Consider the following 26,933-nt stretch of genomic DNA (forward strand, 5'->3'; position numbering starts at 1 on the left):
CAATGGAGTTCTACTCAGTCATTAAAAAGAAGGAAATTATGTCATTTGCCAGTAAATGGGTAGAAATGAAGAATATCATGCTAAATGAAATTGGCCAAACTTAGAAACTCAAAAGTCAAATGTTTTCTTTTATATGTGGAAGCTCAAGTAAAATAAGGAAAAAGGGGAAAGAAGGATAAGATTTACATAAAGAACCAATCAAATACAAATTAACAGACAAGTGAAAGGAAGTCTAGTAGACTAGAGGAAGTGGGGGAGATAGAAGGGGAGAGGAGGGGATTATGAACTGAAATTGATTTTTGTGCATGTAGGAGTTTGTTAGGATGAACCCAACTACTATTTACAATTTATAATTTACAATTATAAAGCTTCAATGAAATAAAATTGAAAGAGCTTGCTTCCATGATCTTTAAAAAAAAAAAATCCAAATAGGTTTCAGCTTATTATGAATATGTCAGAATATTTACCCCTTCCTCTACTTCTGACCTCTCTGAACATACCTTAAATCTATCTTTTGTATAACACTGAATACAAAGTAAATCTGTCAGAAGTAGTAGAATGTCAAATTACCCTTTTAAGGCTATTTATTAAAAAAAAAAAAAAAAAAAAAACCAAAACCCAACTAAGCCATTTAATTGTGTCTTTGAAGGTAAACAAACATGAAGATGGACCCCAAACCCTGAGGATGCCAGAGCTGCAGGTCCAAAATGATGTGGTGTGGTTCTTAAGAGTTTAGAAGTGTCATAACTCAAGCTTTACAAGCCAGAGAATGTATAGAATTCACACATTCTGTTTAGCAATTTTGCCAATTATCAGAAAGAGATCCCCCAAGAATCTCTCAAAAAGGGGAAAAATTCAACTCCTGTTTAAAAAGAATAAAGAATACTAAAAATGTTATGTTGTTGTCTCTTCACTTTCTCTCACAATCTGAAGCCTGAGCTATCATAATCCCCAACATATAGCAGCTGAGGCTGCAGTCAAGGTTATCTACTTTAAAAGAAATCCACGGCTACAAATGAAAATGTCTCTTAAAAAATGAGAATGTGGCTAATTTTGTTTCTATTTTATATTTGCAAATTTATGTGATTACATGTATCTTGGTAAAATTTCCCAGAAAAGTGGAAATTTCATAATTTTAACTCAGTTTTTCCTTATAGCAGTTATAATAATAACATAGTAAAGACTATTTTTTTATATATATCATCAATTGGTCAAGAATTTATATAAATATATGGAATGATTTCAATTCTGGTAAGAATCTTCACTTTTTTCTTTGCTGCTGGGATTGAGGTGATGAACTCAGGGCCTTGTATATGTTAAGTATGTGCTGTACCACTGAGCCACATCCTCAGTTTCTTGACTTACAGAGTACGCTACTAGCCCCTTCCTTTTCCTCTTTTAAAAAATGAAGATGATTAACAACTATATTATAAAGTTATAGAAATCAGAAATAATATTTATAAAGTACTTATTACCAAGACCAGTATATAATAGGGTATTAATAATAATGGTAGGGGCTGGGGATGTGGCTCAAGTGGTAGCGCGCTAGCCTGGCATGCGTGGGGCGCTGGGTTCGTTCCTCAGCACCGCATAAAAGTAAAATAAAGATGTTGTGTCCACCAAAAACTAAAAAATAAATAATAATAATAATAATAATAATGGTAGTATTAGGAACCGAATGCTACCTGTTCTTTTCCTAAGGGAACATTAACAAAGAAGAAAAAGAAAGAAAATAAAAAGTATTTATATATTAAAGGGTAGTTAAGTGCTAAGTTCTATAAACTTTTGGGTATAAACTGTATATCCAAAAGGAGTTTCAGAGAAGAAAAAGATTACAGGTTCTAGAATAATTTGAGAAGACAAGACCTAAGCTAATCCTTGAAAGATGCCTAAAACTGGGATGGAAGATAGAAAGAAGTCCTGGATTTATAATTTACATGTTGAACATTCTTACCCCCCAAAATCTGAAATCCAAAATGCTCAAAAATTAAAAACTTTTTGAGCACTGACATACCAAAGTAGAAAATTCACACCAAGAAGCTATTTTATGCACAAAATTATTATAAATATTGTATAAAATTACCTTCAAGTTATATGTAGATGATATATATATATAAAACATAAATGAATTTTGTTATTTGGTTTTGGGTTCCATTCCCAAGAAATCATACTATGTACACACAAATACTGAAAAAATTCAAAATCCAAGTATATCAGATATATTCAACCTGGACCAGAGAGAACATACACTGAAATTTTCTGTCAAGTGGCAAAATATTTCTCAGAGCTATTCCTATTCATTCCTACGCAGCCACCTTGATAGTGAATAATAGTATGCATGGATCTACATTATTACCAGTCATTACTAACAGCTTGTGACAACTGAACATATGAAGAAAATAGAATTGTTTGGTAGTATTATGCTGTCCCAAAAAAGAACAAAATCTTAATTTTTTCTGAAACTTTAATGCTTTTCTACCTAATTGACAAATAGTCTTTTCATATTTTGCATGTTTCTTTAGAAAAAAAAGGTTTCAACTTTAATGGTTTAAAACACAGGAAATTGACTTGCCGGAGTCAGGCCGTCGCCTCCCCGGCCCCGGGCGCCGCCTCCCCGGCCCCGGGCGCCGCTGGAGCCGCGAGCCATAAAGACACGGACCGGGCCGCGGTGCGGCGAGAAGCCGGGAACGCCGGGGGCGGAGAGAGCCAACAGGGCAGCGCATGCTGTAGAAACCGCGGCAGAGAGAGGCGTGGGAGCTCGAGGCAGAGACGCACCGGACAGAGCGAGCCAGCACCCCGCCATCATCCCGAAATAGCGAGAGGAGAAAGATGGCGGCGGGAAGTGAGTAAGCCCCTCCATGGTCCGTGCCCCGCACCACCGCGTCTGAAAAGCTGAGACAGACAGCTGCGACTCAGCATTAAGCTATCCAGCTGAGGCGGCTGGTCAGCACTTCTCATTCCCCGGAGGTGGATGCCTGCCGGGCCTTCGTGGGTAGTGGCCGCAGGGTCCAGGCGGGGATTGGGTGACAGTGGGGACCCGCCCGTGGCGTTGGTAGCCCGGCAGGGGGAGGCGAACTGTAGCCGTTTGCGGAGAACACCACTGAGGCGGAGGGCTGGCGTGGCAGGACTGCGGCGGAGGAGATAACTTCATTGAAGCCTGCTGCAGCAGGTGTGTGGTCTCCTGGTTCTCCCTCTCCACGCATCAGGGAAACCTTAAGAGCCCCTCCCAGCTCTCCCGAGAATGCTACAGCCAGCCCAAGGGAGTCAGAGGTGCTGCGGGACTGCCGCTCCCGCCAGGGCTGGCTGCTGAGGTCTCTTGCACCAGCTACGGGGGTGTGGCTACCGGAGGGCAAGCAAAATTTGCTGAGGATTCTCAGCACCAAGCTCTACAAGCTTAGGGTCTGAGGGAATGGCAATCTGGAGGAGTGAGCCCAGTCGTTCATGAAAACAGGGCTCCCGGGAGCAGCAGACCTGGCCTGTAGTCAGTATTGTAGTGAGAGGGGCCTGGCTAGAGGAAAAGTGGAAGTGTTTGGACACAAGAGGAGGCCCTAGGCACTCAGGATTGGAGACTCGCCCAGTCTGGGAGGAGCTGCTGCACAGTGATTGGTTCCCGCGTACTGACGGGAAAGACTTGACCTGGGGGGCACAGCGCCACCTAGTGGAAGAGAAGTTAATCAAACTCTAAGACGGCATTTATTAGTCTTTTTTATTGTTGTTGTTTTTTTTTTTGTTTTTGTTTTTTTGTTTTGTTTTTTTTTTTTTTCTGATTGGGGGTTTTTCTTTCATCTTCATTTTTCTATCTTGTTTTTTCTTTCTTTTCTCTTTTTTTTCTTCTTTCTCTTCTAATCTCAATTTTAATTTTTTTAATTATTATTAATATTTTTTTTAAATTTTTGTTCTTTTTTAGTTCCTATTTCTTTCTTCTTTTGTCTTTTCATTTTTCTTATCCCCCCTTCCTTGAATTCTACCTGCCTACTCTCATTCTCCTTAGTGACTTCTTCCCTTCCCTTCTAATACCTTTCCTCCCTAGCATCAAATAAATTTATAGGAATAAACAGTAACCCAGCAGTCAACCAGAACAAGAAGCAACATGAGCAGCTTCAAGAAGCAAGGAAGAAGAGGAGTACAAGCAATGCAGGACAGGCTAAATATTCAGGAGGACCTAGAGTCATCAGAAAAATGGTCATATAAAGACCTCAAGGAACACCTTAGACAGATGGAATGGAACCTCAAAGAGGATACAAGACAGCAAATTCAAGCAGCGAAAGAACACATTGAGAATGAGTTACATAAACAGCTAAAAGAAGAAGTTAAGCATCTTTATAAGGAGATAGAGATTATAAAAAATAATCAAACAATAATTCTAGAAATGAAGGAAACGATAAACCAAATTAAAAACTCAATTGAGAGTATCACTAACAGAGTGGAACAAGTAGAAACCAGAACGTCAGATAATGAAGACAAAATATACCATCTTGAAAAGAGTCTAGCCAACTCAGAAAGGCTGGTAAAAAATCACGAGAAAATCATCCAAGAGTTATGCGATAACATAAAGAAACCAAACTTACGAGTCATCGGGATAGAGGAAGGTACAGAGATTCACACCAAGGGAATGAGAAACCTACTGAATGAAATAATTACAGAAAACTTTCCAGAAATAAAAAAGGAAACAGATATACAAATTGAAGATGCATACAGGACACCGAGCACACAAAATCACAGTAGACCAACGCCAAGACACATTGTTATGAAGATATCCAATATACAGAACAAAGAGAAAATATTAAAAGCTACAAGAGAAAGGAGACAGATTACATTTAGGGGTAAACCAATACGGTTAACAACGGACTTTTCATCACAGACACTGAAAGCAAGAAGGTCATGGAACAATGTATTTCAAACACTGAAAGACAATGGATGCCAACCAAGAATTCTGTATCCAGCAAAATTAAGCTTCAGGTATGACAACGAAATAAAGATCTTTCATGATAAACAAAAGTTAAAAGAATTTGCAGCCAGAAAACCTGCATTGCAAAGCATTTTGAGCAAAACACTACACGAGGAAGAAATGAAAAACAATAACCAAAACCATCAGTGGGAAGTGCCTCAGTAAAGACAGAGGGCGAGGGGAAAGATAATCACGGAGAAACAAACTAAATATTTAAAAAAAAAAAAGGGATAAGCATTCAAACATGGATGGAAGTTCAAACCATATATCAATAGTAACTCTGAATGTTAACGGCCTAAACTCTCCAATAAAGCGACATAGGCTGGTATCATGGATTAAAAAGACAAATCCAACAATATGCTGCCTCCAGGAGACACATCTGATTGGAAAAGACATACACAGGCTGAAGGTGAAAGGATGGGAAAAAATATACCACGCACACAGTTCTCGTAAGCAAGCAGGAGTGGCCATCCTCATATCGAATAAAATCGACTTCAAGACGAAGTTAATCAAAAGGGATAAAGAAGGTCATTATATACTGTTAAAAGGATCCATTCACCAACAAGACATAACAATTATCAATATTTATGCACCAAACAATGGTGCTGCGACATTCATAAAACAAACTCTCCTCAAGTTCAAGAATCAAATAGACCACAACACAATAATTATGGGTGACTTCAACACTCCTCTTTCACCGTTGCACAGATCCTCCAAACAAAAATTGAATAAAGAAACTATAGAACTCAATATCACAATCAACAACCTAGACTTAACTGACATATATAGAATATATCAACCATCATCAAATGGATATACCTTTTTCTCAGCAGCACATGGATCCTTCTCAAAAATAGACCATATATTATGCCATAGGGCAACCCTCAGTAAATATAAAGGGGTGGAGATAATACCATGCATTTTATCTGATCATAATGGAATGAAACTGGAAATCAATGATAAAAGAAGGAAGGAAAAATCCTACATCACATGGAAAATGAACAATATGTTACTGAATGATCAATGGGTTACAGAAGACATAAAGGAGGAAATTAAAAAATTCTTAGAGATAAATGAAAATACAGACACAACATATCGGAATCTATGGGACACAATGAAAGCAGTTTTAAGAGGAAAATTCATCGCCTGGTGGTCATCCCTCAAAAAAAGAAAAAACCAACAAATAAATGAGCTCACACTTCATCTCAAAGCCCTAGAAAAGGAAGAGCAAAACAACAGCAAATGTAGCAGAAGACTAGAAATAATTAAAATTAGAGCGGAAATCAATGAAATTGAAACATAAGAAACTATTGAAAAAATTAACAAAACTAAAAGTTGGTTCTTCGAAAAAATAAATAAGATCGACAGACCTATAGCCATGCTAACGAAGAGAAGAAGAGAGAGAACTCAAATTACTAACATACGGGATGAAAAAGGCAATATTACAACAGATCCTACAGAAATACAGAAGACAATTAGAAATTATTTTGAAAACCTATATTCCAACAAAATAGAAGATAGTGAAGACATCGATAAATTTCTTAAGTCATATGATTTGCCCAGACTGAGTCAGGAGGATACACACAATTTGAATAGACCAATATCAATGGATGAAATTGAAGAAGCCATCAAAAGACTACCAACCAAGAAAAGCCCAGGACCGGATGGATATACAGCGGAGTTTTACAAAACCTTTAAAGAAGAATTAAAACCAATACTTTTCAAGTTATTTCAGGAAACAGAAAAAGAGGGAGCTCTTCCAAATTCATTCTATGAGGCCAACATCACCCTGATTCCGAAACCAGACAAAGACGCCTCAAAGAAAGAAAACTACAGACCAATATCTCTAATGAACCTAGATGCAAAAATCCTCAATAAAATTCTGGCGAATCGAATACAAAAACACATCAAAAAAATTGTGCACCATGACCAAGTAGGATTCATCCCTGGGATGCAAGGATGGTTCAACATACGGAAATCAATAAATGTTATTCACCACATCAATAGACTTAAAGATAAGAACCATATGATCATCTCGATAGATGCAGAGAAAGCATTTGACAAAGTACAGCATCCCTTTATGTTCAAAACATTAGAAAAATTAGGGATAACAGGAACCTACCTTGACATTGTAAAAGCTATCTATGCTAAGACTCAGGCTAGCATCATTCTGAATGGACAAAAGTTGAAGGCCTTCCCTCTAAAATCCGGAACAAGACAGGGATGCCCTCTATCTCCACTTCTATTCAATATAGTTCTCGAAACACTGGCCAGAGCAATTAGACAGACGAAAGAAATTAAAGGCATAAAAATTGGAAAAGAAGAACTTAAATTATCACTATTTGCAGATGACATGATTCTATACCTAGAAGACCCAAAAGGGTCTACAAAGAAACTACTAGAACTAATAAATGAATTCAGCAAAGTGGCAGGATATAAAATCAACACGCATAAATCAAAGGCATTTCTGTATATCAGCGACAAAACTTCGGAAACGGAAATGAGGAAAAACACTCCATTCACGATATCCTCAAAAAAAATAAAATACTTGGGAATTAACCTAACAAAAGAGGTGAAAGATTTATATAATGAAAACTACAGAACCCTAAAGAGAGAAGTTGATGAAGATCTTAGAAGATGGAAAAACATACCCTGTTCATGGATAGGCAGAACTAACATCATCAAAATGGCGATATTACCAAAAGTTCTCTATAGGTTTAATGCAATGCCAATCAAAATCCCAACGGCATATCTTGTAGAAATTGACAAAGCAATCATGAAATTCATATGGAAAAATAAAAGACCCAGAATAGCAAAAGCAATTCTAAACAGGAAGTGTGAATCAGGCGGTATAGCAATACCAGATTTCAAACTATATTACAAAGCAATAGTGACAAAAACAGCATGGTACTGGTACCAAAACAGGCGGGTGGACCAATGGTATAGAATAGAGGACACAGAGACTAATCCACAAAGTTACAACTATCTTATATTTGATAAAGGGGCTAAAAGCATGCAATGGAGGAAGGATAGCATCTTCAACAAATGGTGTTGGGAAAACTGGAAATCCATATGCAACAAAATGAAACTGAACCCCTTTCTCTCGCCATGCACAAAAGTTAACTCAAAATGGATCAAGGAACTTGATATCAAACCAGAGACTCTGCATCTGATAGAAGACAAAGTTGGATCCGATCTACAAATTGTGGGGTCGGGCTCCAAATTCCTCAATAGGACACCCATAGCACAAGAGTTAACAACAAGAATCAACAAATGGGACTTAATTAAACTTAAAAGTTTTTTCTCAGCAAGAGAAACAATAAGAGAGGTAAACAGGGAGCCTACATCCTGGGAACAAATCTTTACTCCTCACACTTCAGATAGAGCCCTAATATCCAGAGTATACAAAGAACTCAAAAAATTAGACAATAAGATAACAAATAACCCAATCAACAAATGGGCCAAGGACCTGAACAGACACTTCTCAGAGGAGGATATACAATCAATCAATAAGTACATGAAAAAATGCTCACGATCTCTAGCAGTCAGAGAAATGCAAATCAAAACCACCCTAAGATACCATCTCACTCCAGTAAGATTGGCAGCCACTATGAAGTCAAACAACAACAAGTGCTGGAGAGGTTGTGGAGAAAAGGGTACACTTGTACATTGCTGGTGGGACTGCAAATTGGTGCGGCCAATTTGGAAAGCAGTTTGGAGATTCCTGGGAAAGATGGGAATGGAACCACCATTTGACCCTGCTATTGCCCTTCTTGGACTATTCCCTGAAGACCTTAAAAGAGCATGCTACAGGGATACTGCCACATCGATGTTCATAGCAGCACAATTCACAATTGCTAGACTGTGGAACCAACCCAGATGCCCCTCAGTAGATGAATGGATAAAAAAAATGTGGCATCTATACACAATGGAGTACTATGCAGCAATAAAAAATGACAAAATCATAGAATTTGCAGGGAAATGGATGGCACTAGAGCAGATTATGCTTAGTGAAGCTAGCCAATCCCTAAAAAACAAATACCAAATGTCTTCTTTGATATAATGAGAGCAACTATGAACAGAGCAGGGAGGAAGAGTAGGAAGAAAAGATTAACATTAAACAGAGACATGAGATGGGAGGGAAAGGGTGAGAAAAGGGAAATTGCATGGAAATGAAGGGAGACCCTCATTGCTATACAAAATTACATACAAGAGGTTGTGAGGGAATGGGAAAATAAACAAGGAGAGAAATGAAATACAGTAGATGGGGTAGAGAGAGAAGTTGGGAGGGGAGGGGAGGGGGGATAGTAGGGGATAGGAAAGGTAGCAGAATACAACAATGACCAATAGGACATTATGTAAAATTGTGGAAGTGTAACCGATGTGACTCTGCAATCTGCATTTGGGGTAAAATTGGGGGTTCATAACCCACTTCAGTCCAATGTATGAAGTATGTTATGTCAAGAGCTTTGTAATGTTGTGAACAACCAATAAAAAAATAAAATAAAAAAAAATAAAAAAATAAAAATAAAAAAAAATAAAACACAGGAAATTAAAATGCATATTCAACGATTTGGGTGTCTTCTAGCTTATTAAAAGGACAAAACTTTAAAAAATCGTCATCAGACTGAACAGAGAAGGCCAAAGGACTTACTTCAGGACACTGGGAAGATTCCCTGAATGACCTACCATATACTGAATGAGGAAAGAAAAGTGCTTTCTATAAGTAAATTTCTGTACAGATGAAATGCAGATTGTTTTGCTCCCACAGTAAAAACATAACTAACTGAGAGACAATAGTAATCAAATAAGGTTGGGAATGTAGCTCACTAGAAGAGTGCTTGCCTAGCACTTATTAGGCCTTGGATTCAACCACCAGTACTACCAAAACAAACAAACAAAACCCAAAATAAAACCCCCAAACCAAAAAGTAATCAAGCAACACACAAATTCAACAATATTCATTTCTTTTTCTTTCTTCAGTGCTGGGAATTGAACCCATGGCCTTGCTAGTGCTCTTCCACTGAGCTACACCTCCAGTCCTTCAGTCTTACATTATGTTCACAATCCAATCAAGTAAAGTTGGAATTGATCCTTATGTGCAGATCATGGTCCACTACCATTTTTCAGATAAGGAAAGCCCAGGGTCATTATACAGAATAATAGGTCTAAAATTTAGGATTTTAGGGATTCTCCAGGCTAATTCTCTTATGTAACAGATAAGAAAAGGAAGATAAAATTTTTTGTTTTAGTAACTAAAACAATTACAAAAGCATGACTAGCTACAACTTCCTGCCTCTACCACATATTCTGGCATTGACAACCAGCTGAAGTTGCTTCTGGTAATAACACTTAGACATTAGGATTCAGGGTCCAGTAATTTTCTAGTTAATTTAAATCAGAAATAAAAGGGGATCTGGATAATGGTAGTTATGACATTATCTCTGAGATCCTTAATATAAAGAGAACCTAGATTAAGAGAGGGAAGACCCCAAGTTGCCCTTGCATTCACTAATGACATTAACTGAGGTGCCTGACACAAGGGAGGACAATCAGTCAATGTCAGCAAGTCTGTTGTTCTCATCTCTATCTTCTTCAAACACGGTAAGTATAAAAATCAGTACTAAACACTTTGCAAGTGTGATATCCAAAGACAACTTCAAAGTAAATATTATCTCATATGACAAAGTGAGAAAAAATATTGACAGAATATGAGAAAAAATTTCAGGGCTGGTTAACATATTGCAATGCGTTAAAATTACGGTTATGGTCCCTTTACAATCTCAATTCAACATATCTAAAATTATTGTCTATGGTGACAAACTAACTCTACTTCCTATATTCACACATTTAAATGTACCCAGTTACCTAAGACACCTGGAATGTTTTCTTCACAATGCCTCCCATACCTCCAATATCCAACTGGTCAACAAACTGTTCACCTTTTTAAATACCTGATTATCAGTACTCAATGTCTTTGGCACCAGTCACTGCATTCCTTGTTGCAAAATCTCTCCATGTCTGATCTGAGTTGTAACAGACTCTTACATATCCATCCTTAAAATCCTTATATTTTCAGTATGACACTTGAATTTCCTTTATGTAGCCTATAGCCCTTCAAAATATGGCCTTTAGCTTGGCACGGTGATGCATGCCTGAAATCTCAGTGACCCAGGAGGTTAAGGCATGAGTATCACAAGTTCAAAGCTAGCATCAGCAACTTAGTGAGACCCCAAGCAACTTAATGAGACACTGTCTCAAAAAATAAAAAGGGTCAGGTAAGCCAGGCATGGTGGCTCGCCTGTAATCCCAGCGGCTCAGGAGGCTGAGGCAGAAGAATCTCAGTTCAAAGCCATCCTAAGCAATTTATTGAGGCCCTAAGTAACTCAGTGAGAACCTGTCTCTAAATAAAAAATCCAAAAAAAGGGCTGGGGATGTGGCTCAGTGGTTAAGTGCCCCTGAGTTCAATCCCAAGAATCCCCCAAAAAAAGGGGGGTCGGGTAAAGCACCTCTGGGTTCAATCCCCAGTGCAAAAAAAAATCTGGCCCTTGTTGACCTCTCTATTCTCATCATCCTCCATTCCTCCATCCCCTACCCAGACCCTGTACTTATCTTATATAGTGCAGTTACTTAAGCACAGAAAAACATCTTTTTCTGTCAAAAAATATTAACAGAATATGTCCCTGCTCCTTAGCTTACTTTAAAAAATTGTGGTTCAGCAGTAGAGTGCTCCCCTAGCACGGGCGAAACCCGGGTTCTATCCTCAGCACCAAATAAAAATAAAAAAGGTATTGTGTTGTGTCCATCTACATCTAAAAAATAAATAGTTAAAAAATATATATAGGGCTGGGGATGTGGCTCAAGCGGTAGCGCGCTCACCTAGTGTGCGTGCGGCCCGGGTTCGATCCTCAGCACCACATACAAACAAAGATGTTGTGTCCGCCGAGAATTAAGAAAAAATAAATAAATATTAAAATTCTCTCTCTCAAAAAAAAAAATATATATATATATATATATATTTAGGGGCTGGGGTTGTGGATCAGTGGTACAGTGCTTGCTCTTACTTATGAGGCACTGGGTGTAATCCTCAGCACCACATAAAAATAAACAAACAAAATAAAGCTATTGTGTCCATCTACAACTAAAAAATATATTTTTAAAATACTGATATACCTTTAAATATAAAGGCAATGTTTTGAGATACATTTACAGTAAAATGGTTACTTTAATGAAACATATTAATATATCATCTCTTGGTTACCCATTCTCCCACCTAAAACAAGAGCAACTATCATTTATTCCTTTAACAAAAATCCTGACTACCATACACTATAATTACCTATAGTTCTCATGTTGTATACCAGATTTTTGGACTTGTTCATTCTTCAGATCTATTATTCTGTATCCTTTGACCTACAGCTCCCCATTTCCTCCCCGTTACCTCATCGTGGTAAACCACTCTTACTTTCTCTCTATATATTTGATCTTTTCTTTTTTTAGATTCCACATATAAGTGAGATCATACAACATTTTTCTTTCTGTATCTAGCTTATTTCACTTTGCTCCACATCCATCCTATTTTAAGGCTGAATAATATTTTGATGTGTATATACACCACAGTCTCTTTATTCATTCATCCATGGAAGTACATTTGGTTGTTTTCATATTCTGGCTATTATGAAAAATGCTTCAATGAACATGGGAATACAGATAAATCTTTGAGACAACTGCATTTCTTTTGGGTATATACTCAGAAAAGGGACTGCGGGGTTACATGGCAATTGTCTTTTTAGTTTGTTTAGGAATGTCTTACTATTTTCCATGATAGCTGCACCAATTCACCTTAGCTCTCACTTTTCTTCCTGGCTTCTATTTATCCCCCTGATGAAAGATCAATGAATAGCAAAAGGCAGAATTGGAGTTACTCATTCTCCAAAGAAGTATTAGTTTTTCTTTCTTTGCATTTATCTCTATGGTACCCTGGGATAACACTATCAGCACCGGTCTGTCTTCTCCACCAGACTAGGTCAACAGTTAGGCACAGTAGCTCTCACTTGTAAATAATTAGTACATAGTACTTGGCACATTTGTGGTACCCAATAATAAAACTAATAGAACTCACAAATTTCCCAATGTCCATCAAATACTTATTATCTATAATATGTCTGCTCTTGCTCTCTGCTTTATATTTGCATTATTTTTGCTTCTCAAGACTTGTAGATATTGCATGCAGTGGCTAAGTATCCACAGATTCCTCACTGCGCCTAATAGGTAGTAAATACATACTAGTATATATTTTAGATCAATACTTCCCAAACTTCAAGATACTTTAGAAGTACCTGGAGAACTTGTTAAAACAAATTCTTAGGTCTCACTTTCAGGGAATCAAACTCAGAGCCTCACACATGCTAGGCAAGGACTTTACCACTGAGCCATACCTCCACCCTCCACAGATTCAAATAGGTCTGGGTTAGGCCCCATATCTGTATTTCTAACAAAACTCCCAGATGATAGTGATTTCCTGTTGCCTCCCATCCACACTGTGAACAGCAGAGATTTAGACAGAACTCATTATGTGAGTTGATTGGAGATTTTGATTTTTTTTCCCTTTGTTTTTAGTGATGGGGGTCCCACCATGTTACGCAGGCTGGTCTTGAACTTGTAGGCTTTAAGAATCTTCCTGCCTCACTCAGGAACCTGAGTAACTATAGGCCTGCACATCATACCCAGAGAGATGTTGATTTTACTTCTTCTATTATGTTAATTATATGATGTATAGTGTACAGATCGAATCATCTAGCAAGCTAAAATCATCTGAATTTATTTTGTATTCAATAGTTAATAATGAGGTTAAACAGCACAGCTAGTGGAAGCATTTTTATTTTGGTTTTGAGACAGGATCTCACTAAATTTCCCAGGCTGTCCTTGAACCTGTAATCCTCCTGCCTCAGTCTCCTGAGTATCTGGGACAACAGGTTGATGCCACCATGCTTGGCTAGCATAAGCATTTTTAAAAGATGCTACAAAGTAGGGCTGGGGTTGTGGCTCAGCGGCAAAGTGCTTACCTAGCACATGCAAGGCCCTGGGTTTGATCCTCAGCACCACATATAAATAAATAAAATAAAGGTATTGTGTCCAAATACAACTAAAAAATAAATATTAAAAAAAAGATGCTACAAAGTAGGATGAAGCAATTAATTACCATAAATAACTAGAAGTTGCCTGACTAGCAAAACTTTAAATGTTAACCACCAGATGCAGTGATGCACACTGTAATCCCAACGACTCAGGAGGATGAAGCAGGAGGATCACAGATTCAAGGCCAGCCTTAGCAACTCAGCAAGACCCTGTCTCAAAATAAAATAGTTGGAAATGTAGCTAAGTGGTAAAGTGCCCCTGGGTAACAAACAAACAAATGTATGCATCTCCTCTTCTTAATATGCCAATCTTAAAACAGATTTATTTTTCCTCCAAATATTCAGTACTTTCTAATCATCAGTGTAATAACTGATAAAGGAAGAAACATCAATAGATCTTAAGACCACTGGATGAAAGTTGTATGAAAACAGAATATCAGATAGTCTCTAAGTATTATCCCAGACTATTTAATGATTGTAAAAGGAAAAGGAACCTTTATAGCAAGCAGATCTGGAGGACTCCTCCTCAACCATGTGATCACATTCAGCCTTACCAATAAAGGGCAAAATGACTTTACATGCCCTTTGATGCAATGTAGTGGTACAGACACAAAATCACTGATGCAATATTGTTACTAAAAAATATTTGGTATGAATAATCTAATCATGAGATAATCAGAAAAATCCTAATTGTGGGAAATTCTGTGAGAAAATCGCCTAAAAGAAAGAAAATGGCCTAGACTTTTCAAAAATGTCAGTATCATGAACGGAAAAAAAAAAATGCGAAAGTATTTTGTACTTCAAAACTATATCACATTGCTCTAAAGAATATTTTGGAGACAACACATCTGGTGTGTCTGCATATCATAGACAAATTCTTCAGGTATAAAAACAATACTGTGGGGGTTAGGGTTGTGGTATGGGTTCAATCGTCAGCACCACATAAATATAAAATAAAGATATGTGTCCGCCTATAACTAAAAAATAAATGTTTAAAAATAAAACAATACTTGATATTGTTTTTGAATCTATTATATGCTGCAGTATTCAGGAGTAAGGCACGGTGTCTATAACTTACATTGAAGCAGTTCAGAAGCACACATACCACACAACCAAATGTTCACAACTAATGAATCTAGGAGAGGGTGTGTAGATGACTAGTTGAATTAGTCACTCAACTTTTCTTATAGGTCTAAAAATTTTCAAAGTATAAAAATAGGAGAAAGACTTAAAGTTTAATTGACTCTAGGAATTAATTAACTGGGTTGGGGTTGTAGCTCAGTGGCAAAGTGCTTGCCTTGCATGTTTGAGGCACTTGGTTCAATCCTTAGCACCACATAAAAAGTAAAAATAAATAAAGGTATTATGTCCATCTACAACTAAAATTTTTTTAAAAATTAGTTAACAGTAGCCTTTTAAACCTGTCATCCATCATTCCCTATAACATTTCAATCCTGACAGATAATTAATTTTTAGTAGCAGTAAGAACTATGGACCCACTTTCATTTAATTATACCTCGTTTCCCAAGCGATGATCCAGCAAACAAACAGCCTGTGGATGTCTCAGCAATAATTCTACATATAGGGAGAAAACAAGTATTACTCTTAGGCTACAAACATTCTAAAATTATAGTAAATAAGACACAGAAGAACAGTGTTAAATAGACAAAATGACACATGGCCAGTACACTGCAATGGTGAAATTCTTCCTACACAGAGTAGTCTGATTAACATTCTCCATCAGCCAATAATATCCTTCAGGGCTAGAATGGGAGAAGTCACATCTAATTCTAGTTCACTCATAGATTAAGGATGCCACCACCTGTCCGTATCCCTGGAAGTTATCATATTTTTGGTGCAAAGTGGTACCATTTCACACAGTACTATACAGTATTTTATAATTTTCTTTTAATAAAAAATGTCTTTACGTAAGGACTTTAGGTTTTATTCTATAGTTTTTAGATAGCATTACATTATTAAAGCAAGCATTCAGTTTAAACCCTTTAACAGAAACTCTGAATAAGAGAATTTGAAATGTAAGTATCTACAAAAAATAACTTTTACAATCCAAAAATATCAAAGCATTTTTATAACACAAAAAACCATAACTTCTAATTGGAGTAACACTAATAATCATATTCCTTTATTAAGGCAATCTTTACCATTGTGAGTTAATTTCAGAGTTGAGGTATTTTAAGCAACTAAAAACATTTCTCTTAGGATCACCTTCAAAGCCTAACTTCTGATTACCTTTAACATTTAAGTTCACTCCTAAGTATTCAGGAGGATGGATTCTAGGATCCCCATGGTAGATTAAATCCAAGGATGTTCAAGTCCTTTATATAAACCAGCATAGTATTTACATACAACCTACACATGTCCTCTATTACTTTAAATTATCCCTAGATTACTTATAATACCAAATACAATGTACACAATATATAAATAGTTGTTAAGCTATATTGTTTAGGGAATGATAAGAAAAAAGTGTTTGATGATAAAAAAGGGAATGATAAAAAAAATGTTTAGTATAGACACAATTTCATTTCTTTCTTTCCTTTTTTTTTTGGAAGGGGGGGCGGTACCAGGGATTGCACTCACACACTGAGGCACATCCCCAGCCCTATTTTGTATTTTATTTAGAGACAGGATCTCACTGAGTTACTTAGTACCTCACTTTTTTTGAGGCTGACTTTGAACTCTTGATCCTCCTGCCACAGCCTCCCAAGCTGCTGGAATTATAGGTATGCACCACTGTACTCAGTTTTGGTTTTTTTAAAGTTATTTTTTAATCTGGTCAAATTTAAATTGGTCATTTGAATCCATGGATGCAGAACCCATGAATACAGAGGGCTAATTATATAAGTGAAAAGGATCTTACAGAGTAGTAAGAGGCAAAACATCCTCAGAAAAAATTCAGAAAATCATCTTAATTCATCATATTGTTGTTTTTAGGTAGAAATCCCCTTTAAAACATGTCTTCTTAAAACTATCAAATGAGCACAAAAACTTGAAATCTTTAATTTAAATAAGATAACAGTCACTCACGGCTTGAATCTTAAAAGTCCCCCAAAGACCATGTGTTGAAAGCTTGGTGGCTAATTGATGATGCTAGTGAGAGGTGGTAGAACTTTTAGGAGGTGGGGCCTAGCAGAAGGAAGTTGGGTTAAGGGGGGCATGCCCTTCAAGGGGATACTGGAGCCCAGCCCCTTCCTCTTTCTTTCCCTCTCTCACTTTGCTTCTTGATGAAAATGAGGTGAGAAGCTTTAGTCCATCAAGCACTCCCTGCCTTGATATTCTGCCTCACCACAGACCCAAAAACAATGAAGCCAAGCAACCATGGACTAAAACTCTGAAACCGTGAACTAAAATAAATCTTTTCTCCTTTTAAATTGTTAACCTCAGGTATTTCATCATAACAATGGAAAGCTAACCAACACAGTAACTATTTCAGGGCTCTCAATCGATGTCTAAGAAAGTATATTTTCTCACATTATTCCATTTCCATTGCCAAATGCTTGGTCTTTGGGTTCCTGAACAGGCTGGATGTTAACATATAGATCTCTGATCTCCTTTCTGATGCATCTCACTGCTGCTGCTGCCATATCTTTTGCTACCTATTTTGGCAAGATAGAAAAAACCAAAATGATACAATATTAACTATTGATTATTTGAACGATGGTTTCCAAGCCTTTAAAGGCACATAAAATAATTAATTTTTATATGTATCATTTTAAAACTTGACTTTCTAGAGAGCGAGCACTGAATTTGAAGAAAATTTTTAATGAAAAGATGAATTAAAAAATAAGTCCTAATAATTTCAAAATTTAGATGATACTTACCAAGGCATGCACACACTTCTAAGAACATTTAGACAACTTACTTTAAATGGCAGAACACCAGCAACAAAAGCTCTTCCATATATCTTAGTCACAGAGCCACGATCAGTCAAATTTATTGGGTTCAACTGTGTAACTGGTGACATCCGAACAATCACTTCACCACCACCTTTTGGATAATAGCCCCTATAAAAAGTGTGATAAATATCCACATAAACTAATTGCATGACAAAAATAAAGCACAATATTATATTAAAATCATGTGAATGGTAGCCAAATATGCAATTCATGAAAAAGTTCTAAATCATATCTTAGGTCTGGACTGTTCAATATAGTAGCTTCAAGCTGCATGTGACTATTACAGTGAAATAAAATTTATGGCTGGAGGTATAGCTCAGTGGTGCATGCATGAGGCTTTGAGTTCAATTGCCAGCCCCAAGCCAAGTGTGGCAGCATTCTCCCACAGTCCCAGATACTCCTACTCAAAGAGACTGAGGCAGGAGATCCTCTGGGCCTATGAGTTCATGGACAGTCTGGGCAATGAAGCATATCGCTGCTTCCTTTAAAAAACAAAAAAAAAGTTTTAATAAAAACAAAGAAGCAAATAAAATTAAACACAGTTTAGAAATCAATTCAATTCCCCAATTGCATTAGCCATGTTTTAAGTGCCCTGTAGTCACATTTGGTTAGTGACTACCATACTGGATAGCATAGATAGGGAACATTTCTCAATGTAGAAAGTTCTATTTGACAAGTTTGTTTTAAAACATAGGTTCCTTGATATCTGGAGTTGTTTTGTTCCTACTATTTTCCAGGTCCTAACCCAATGTTTGGTACACAGTAGGAACTCAAATAAATAGCTGATGATTATAAATACCTGACACTAACAGAATCTAAACTCAATTATTCATAGTCATTTATTCCATTTCAGCTGCTGAGAAGGACACTGTGCCTATCCTCAAGCAGTTCTCCATCTAATAGGGCAATGGTACCTTATACAGTTGACTAGAATACAACACAGGATGTAAGGAGGATCACAACAGAAGTGCAAATATGGATTCTGATAGAGGTACAGCCACAGAGAGTTCATACAGGAAATCACAAATTTTATTTAGAAAAAACAGGATTTCCCATTTTTTAGAACAGAAAAAGAATAACACAAAGATGTGAACTTCAAAGATACAAAGTATGTTCAAGGAATAGCATGTAATTGTGGTGTTAGAATGTAGGACAAGTTGAAATAAAGGAGAAAGAAGATGAAGCTAGGAAGGCAAATTGGAGCAAGATTGCAATGCACTTAAATGAGATGCCAAGAAATTTAACCTTGCCATTGTATAACAGAAGAAGACCAAAGAAATAACCCAAATGGGGCTGGGGCTGGGGTTCAGCAGTAGAGCACTTGCCTAGCATATGTAAGGCACTGGGTTCAATCCTTAGCACTACATAAAAATAAAGAAATAAAATAAAGGTATTGTGTCCATCTACAACTAAAAATGATTTAAAAAAAGAAAAAACCCAAATGCCCAATGTGCTTCTTAAAAAAATAATTCTGATCACACTATAGAAGAGAATCTTTTTATGACCCTACAGTGCCTGGCTCAAGTGTCTGCACAACTTGACCATTTAATCTGTGCATGGATAACATTAGACATGAAGATGCTTTCATGTGGAAATTCCCTTGAAAATATTTCTCCCAAGAAACAAGTAAATATCACATGTAGTTGCTTTCAAGGCTCCACACCCTTGCAGCTTACTGTTCTTAAGCTGTAAAGTACAATTATTTGACAAGAAATGTTTTAAGGTAATATATTAAGTGTATTAGTTCTCCAAGGTCTAAATTTTCCACTATGCTAATTTACCATAATAATAGATGGAAAAGGCAAAGAAATAAGTAACTTACCTCATTTTGATGTCACAATTAAAATTAAAACCAAATTTTTCAACAATTGGCTTGAAGACCTGAAAAAAAATCAATTGTTATTGCAACCACCAATATTCACTGATTCAACAAGTATAATTATTAAATGAAAAGTGCTCTGTACTGAATTAGTAATTGAGTGTTATAAGTAAACTGTAGTATCAAAATATATAGACTAGTTCCATTTTTCAAGTGAAAAAAAAACTCGTATTCGCTAAATTTAAAAGTTTAACATTTAATAAATCAGGGCCGTGCAAGTCTAATGAGAAAAAAAATTCAGAACTCAGAATACTTGAACCCAGTGTTTATTCTACTCCAGAAACCATTACTGACCCTTCTCAGTACACTGTAAAAAAAGTAGGGGCACTGGTGAACAACACTTTATTCTGCCCTCTCAATTTTTTTATAAAGCTGAAATCTCACTGCAAATAAAATGTTTTATTCTTATTTCTTCCACTTAACATTATAAGTGTAAGCATTTTTCTGACACAATAAAAATTCTTCCGAAATAAAACTTAAACAAATGCATGGCATTTGAGCATTACTTATTTAACCATTTCCTAAGTTTTCATGATTACATAATGATATACATTAATTCTCTACTCAAATCCTTTAACATTCACCTTTTGCTACATTTTGTACTATTTTATTAGGATAGTTTGCTTGAAGTGGAATTACTAACTAAAGAGAAACTAATTTTCATTATATGATCTATAACACTGACTTTAAATATATTATACTATCCATTAGGTTGGCAATATTTCAGAGAAAGACAATATTTAATCCTGAAGTCTAAGGCAACTTGTAAGATCTACCCTAGAGATTTACTCATTTTTCTAGGTTTTCTCCATAGTATGCAGGAGGTATAGATGTTACTAAACTTTGGTTAAAAAAAAAAGGGCAGGCCTAGGAGTATAGCTCAGTGGTATAGTGCTTGCCTAGCATATGTGAGGCCTTGGGTTCAGTTCCCACTACCATAAAAAAAAGAAGCAGAAAAATTTTAAAAATAAAAACCTAAGAATGTCAAGTGCTGGGTAGGATGGTGAACAGCTGGAACTCTCATAATAGACTATTGAAAAAGCTGAACAAAATAGCATAACTATTTTGGATGCCACAAGTTTTGGCAGTTTCTCATAAATTTACACATGTACTTACTATAATAACCCAGAAATCCTACTTCTAAGTATACAAAAGAACTGGAAATTTATGTTTAAGCCAAACTTAAACATAAATGTTGGCACCAACTTCATTCATAAATGCCAAAAACTGCCAGGTACAGTGGTACACACCCGTAAACCCAGTGCTTCGATAGGCTGAGGCAGGAGAATGAAAAGTTCAAGGTCAGCCTGGGTAATTAGAGAGACCAGTCTCAAAAAATAAAAAGGGCTGGGGGTATAGCTCAGTGGTACAGAACCCCTGGGTTTAATCTCCAGTGCTGCAGAAAAAATAATAATTGCCCCAAACTGGACACAACTCAAATGCCCTTCAACAGATGATTAAATAAACAAGCTGGCATATTCATATACTTACTATTTAGTTTTTATTGCTAATACAAGTAACACTGTGAGTCTAAAGTTTACTAAGGCGAATGAAAAACTAGACTCAAAGGCTACATAACAGTATTATTCCTTTACATGAAATTCTTTTTTTTTTTTTTATTGGTTGTTCAAAGCTCTTGACATATCATATTACAAAGCTCTTGACATATCATATTTCATACATTAGATTCAAGTGGGTTATGAACTCCCATTTTTACCCCAAATACAGATTGCAGAATCATATCGGTTACACATCCACATTTTTACATGATGCCATATATTGTATTCTGCTACCTTTCCTATCCTCTACTATCCCCCCTCCCCTCCCCTCCCATCTTCTCTCTCTACCCTACATGAAATTCTTAAAAAAAAAAAAAAAAAAAAAAAAAAAAAGGCAAAACTATGACTGAAAACAGAAAAGTGGTTGCCAAGGGACTGTGGGACAGGACTGCCTGATACGGGGATAAGGGAATTTTTAGAGTAATGGAAGTATTATATATCTTTATTGTGGTGGTTGGTTTACAGATAAATGTTTGTTATCCAAAATCATCAAACTGCACATTAAAAAGGGTGAATTTAATTGTAAGGAATTATGCCACAATAAACTTGGAATATCCCTTTTCCAAAATGCTCATGATCAGAAGAGTTTTGAGTTTCTGACTGTTTTCAATTTTACATGTACATGAACATAATAAGATATCTTGGGGATGAGATCCAAATCAAAATACAAAATTTATTTGTTTCATAGACACCTTATACACATAACCCAAAAGTAATTTTATACAACATTTTTAGTCTATCTTTTGTTTTGACTGCAATCTACCACATGAAGTCAAGTGGAGAATTTTCCACTTGTGGCACCAGGTTGGTGTTCAAAAAGTTTTAGAGTTCGGAGCATTCTCTATTTTAAATTTTCTGGTTAGGGATGCTCAACCTGTACTACTCTCCTTTCCCATGAGTTGTATAAGCACGCCAGCATTAAATATTATCATTTAGAAATTTTTTTGAGTTCCCTTCTAAATCATAATTCCTATATTTATAAAGTAGTGGATTTACCTAATAACTGACATAATTTATATAATAATCACATTTGGTTTTTTTAAAATTCACTATAAATACTATTCTAAAATATAATACAAAGTCTAAAATAAACAATTTCCCACTCTCTCCTACAGCAGAACTAGACATCATGAATAAAGAGCAACATACACAAAATATTCAGAATATATTTAAATAGAGAATAGATATTCAGAAGTATATATGAGATCATCTCAGTATGTCATTAACAACAAAAACCCTTACCATCACTGTGTAGTCGATCTGTGGTGCCATTTCAGCATTAGTTCCACCTTTCAAATGAAGTTCTGATGGAGAAGCAGCAAACAGAACACATGGCATTGAAACCTGCATCAAGAGGCACACACTCCTAAGGAGAAGGCAAAACAGGCTTAACTGCACTATCTTTTCAAAGTTTCAAAAAAAGCTGAATTATAATTTATTACATTACTTAGTTGAAGCATAGCTAAATGTAAAGTTAAAAGAGATTTGTTTCTGAATTGTAAAATCCTGAATCTTAAAGAAAGTATTTCACAGTACAAAGAATTGCTTCTAATGATAAGCAAACGGGCTGGGATGTACCTTGATTCAGTGCTTGCCTAGCATGAATGAGGTCCTAGTTTCCTATATAGCATGATTTAAAAAAAAAAAAAAAAAGATAAGCAAACCTCTGAATTCAAGACTAAAGCACATCACTACATTAGATGGGTGATCTTGACTAAGTTCTGACCCTTTTCTTTACAAAAAAATAAATAAAATAATAAAACCATCTTCAATTTTTTTAAATAAAAGGATTCTTGAAAATAGCAATTTATGAAAATGCATTCAAAAAAGTCAATATCTAGAAATATTCAACTGTTTCTATCTGAGTTATCATGCATAAGGCACTGTTCAAAATATCAAGTTAAGATGTAATGCCTTACTTGAAATTTTGTAAGACAGCAGATTTTAAGTATTCTTACCACATACACACATATGAAAGGTAATTACGAAAGGTGATGAAAATGTTATTTAGCTTGACTGGTAATTATTTATCAATATAAATATATATCAAAATACAATGATATATACCTTCATAATTTTATTTATAAACTACACTTCAATAAAGTTGGAAAATGGGGGAGGGATCTATGTAATTTCTCTCACATAGAGTTTAATATCAAAGAAAAATAATTTACAAAGACTAAAAGCTGAGTATTTCACATGGAAAAGTTCTGTCCATATAGTCAAATAATGTGAGAAATCACAATAAATGAACATAGAACATGAAGTATTTTATAAAATAAAAAATTTGGTCAGATTTTCTAAATGAGCTGTTATCACCCTTCTCTACAGAGAAAGTAATAATACTCATAAGTAGATCATAGTTTGAAATGCAATCCAATATAGCTTTTACATACCAAAAGAAAGATCTTTACTTTCTTAAAACAAAGGCCCATACATACTGAACTAGAAAGTCTCTATCACTGGTAATAAGTTTGACTGATTAATAAATATTTATTGACTGTTAAAGTATTTAGAATTGGAAGAAAAGGGCTTGGAAATGTTTAGTTAACTACTAATCATAGTTTTATACCTATTCAACTCATTGATCCTCTTTAAGTGATCCAACAAATATTTAATTTCTCCCCAATAAAATCAGATTCTAAAAACACTAAAGAAAACCTTAATCTGAGAAGAGTAAGGAATAGTAGATAAAGTAGACACTTGAGAAAACACATGGTCCTGTAATCACAATCAAGGCTAAAGTCAGGCATGGTGGCACATGCCTGTAATTCCAGCTACTCAGGAGGCTGAGGCAGGAGGATTTGAAATTGAGGTAAGCCTGGACAGTTTAGTGATATGCTCCCTACCGCTTTATTGTCTTCTAATAGATAAAAAGGGTTAAGGATGGAGATCAGTGGTAGAGCACTTGCCTATGCATGAGGCAATAGGTCCAATCCTTAGCACCACATACACACACAAAAAAAGCGACCAGTCAAATAGATTAGAGAAGTAACATGAAAATTAACTGCTAGCCAGGTGCAGCAGCATACCAGCAACTCAGAAGGCTGAAGCAGGAGGATCACAAGTTCAAGGTCAGCCTGGACAACTTAAGAAAACCCTGTATCAAAACTAAAACCAAAAAGGACTAGAGTAGCTTAGAGTGCCAACCCAGAGCATTCCTGGGTTCAATCCCTATCACTAAGTGGGGGGATGGGGGGAGGAATTAACTACTATCCACATTTTGTCAATAAAGGGAGAAGCACTTAGAAAGTTATCAAGGATCAATTTAATTGTTAAATATTCATCTCCCAGTGGGGGAAAAAAATCAGGATTATATCCAAAAATTTCTAAGTAGAGTTGCATAAGTATATCTTAGAAGACAACAGAGGGCTGGGGTAGATAGCTTAGTGGTAGAGCTAAGTGTGCACAAGGCCATGAGTTGGACCAGCACCCCCCCACCACCACACACACACACACAAAGCAATAAAAATATCCACATTGAAAGTAGTAGACTATGGGGCTGGGATTGTGGCTCAGCGGTAGAGTGCTCGCCTAGCACGGGCAAGACCCTGGTTCGATCCTCAGCACCACACAAAAATAAAAGCATTGTGATGTGTCCAACTACACCTAAAAAAAAATAATAATAAAAAAAGAAAGTAGTAGACTATGGTTTATAATTAACTGTAAGAAAAGAACTTGAGCTATAATGCAAATACTGAAAGTAAAAACTGAAGTCAATTTGTGACACTCAACTTCTAAATAATAATAAAAATGCTATATCATACTACATACAAGATAACATTTCAATTAGGTGCCCAAATTTTACATTCATTGTCTTTAATGTCAAAGGTATTTTATTTACACTTTAGAAGTAAGAAAACTGAGGCGGCTGGGGTTGGGAGGGGGAACATGGGAAGATTACAGGAACTCTAGATAGGACAAAGGGGAGAAAGGGGAAGGGAGGGGGCAAGGAGGTAAAAAAGATGGTGGAATGAGACGGACATCATTACCCTAAGTACCTGTAGGAAGACACGAATGGTATGAATATACTTTGTATACAACCAGAGATATGAAAAATTGTGCTCTATATGTGTAATATGAATTGTAATGCAGTTTGCTGTCATATATAACAAATTAAAATAAAAAATTTTTAAAAAAGAAAAAAATTTAACCTGATGAAAAACTAAAAAAAAAAAAAAAAAAGAAGTGAGAAAACTGAAGTTCAAAGAGGTTAAGCAACTTGCATAGTAAGTGGTAGAACCTAGATCTTAATGCAAAACCCATACCTAAACAGATCTCAAGGTATACATACCCTGCTGTCTTGGTATCTGCTGTGTGGATTCCACCTTTGATCTTCTCTGGTGTGAAGGTTACTTCAGTTGAACCAATTGCTGCCCCCTCCAGTTGCCCATCACACAAATCTCGAATCATTTCCAGTCCAGATAAATGTTGAGGCCTTCAGGTCATAATACTGCATCAAAACGTGTGCATTCAGACTGCCTATATCCCCACATTTTATGATATTTATAAAACTGCAACGGCAAGGAAACAGCAAGATCTAACCACAATAAGTGCCCCATCCTCAGCGTCGGAGCTACCTCTTCGGTTTTTATGCACTTAGACTACCTCCTAGTAGGCATCACTTTAAGGGTTTCTTTGAGACTCCTTATTTTGGCTATAAACGACCGCACAATCTGGCCACTGTCTCGACAAGGAGGTCCAAGGGCCACCCCTCAGGACCCGCGGCCGACCGACCGCGACCTCCCGACCTACACTCAAGACCACCATTGTCGGCGACGCGCGCGCTCGCAGCCCGGCCCCGCGACCCCCGACTCCACCCTCCAGCTCTCTGCCGCCGCGATTACCTCAGGCCTGGCGTGCTGCGGCCCGCCCGGATCTTCTGCACCCGCAAGGGGAGGCCCAGGACACAGCTGAGGGCGGTGGAGACCCTGAGGATCTGGCCGCCCTGGAACGATGGGGGGCGAAGAGAAGGTGTAAGAACGTCGGCCGCGAAAGCTCGGGTCCCCAACTAGCGCCCAGCCGCTCGGCCTCCGGCTGCACACTCACCCCTTCCAAGATCCCGCCGTCGACCTCCACCCGCTGCCCCGCCATGGCGGGCGCCCTAGGGCCTGGCCCACTGCGACAACGCCTTTGCTGCAGAAAGAATAAACGCCCCGCAGCTCTGAAACTTCGATCCCCGCCCAGGGTGGCCGAGTTCTCCGCGAAAGCGGAAGCAGCGGAGCCTCCCGGGAAACCCGATCCTCTGGAATGAATCCGGGGTGGACCGGTCCGGGCTCTGCGCATGCGTCGCGCAAAGCCTGGGTCCTTAGCTGTCCCGGAGGTGGGGGGCCGCTGCCAGGTACCTAAGAGTGCTATAGTTAAGTGTGGACTTGGGAAGACTTGTGCCCTAAACACAGTAAAACCTGCAGGTTGTGGAAAATCTCCTTTCCCACTCTTAACCAAATCCTCCAGTTGTTCCGCAGGCTTATGCTTCATCTGTTTTCTTGGTAA

The 26,933-nt window shown here is 37.0% G+C and overlaps 1 protein-coding gene across 3 annotated transcripts in view; it reads right to left on the reverse strand.

Moving 5' to 3' along the window:
* RTCA (RNA 3'-terminal phosphate cyclase) overlaps positions 1-26,688 on the reverse strand; it is a 46,366-nt gene extending 19,678 nt beyond the window's left edge. The window contains exons 1-8 of one of the 3 annotated variants that reach the window (XM_081308859.1): positions 26,490-26,688; positions 26,288-26,388; positions 25,735-25,878; positions 22,683-22,806; positions 19,825-19,883; positions 17,969-18,110; positions 17,578-17,702; positions 15,602-15,660 (exon numbers count right to left, since the gene is read on the reverse strand). In XM_081308859.1, the coding sequence (XP_081164985.1) occupies positions 15,602-15,660; positions 17,578-17,702; positions 17,969-18,110; positions 19,825-19,883; positions 22,683-22,806; positions 25,735-25,878; positions 26,288-26,388; positions 26,490-26,534 (799 nt within the window). In that variant the 5' untranslated portion in view covers positions 26,535-26,688. Of the gene's footprint in view, positions 1-15,601; positions 15,661-17,577; positions 17,703-17,968; positions 18,111-19,824; positions 19,884-22,682; positions 22,807-25,734; positions 25,894-26,287; positions 26,389-26,489 lie in introns of all 3 variants that reach the window. The other 2 variants (XM_081308858.1, XM_081308860.1) reach the window with 2 other exon arrangements.
* Between the last annotated feature and the right edge of the window lie 245 nt (positions 26,689-26,933).

This window comes from Spermophilus citellus (assembly GCF_964194105.1).
Source record: "Spermophilus citellus genome assembly, chromosome: 9".
NCBI lineage: Eukaryota > Metazoa > Chordata > Mammalia > Rodentia > Sciuridae > Spermophilus > Spermophilus citellus.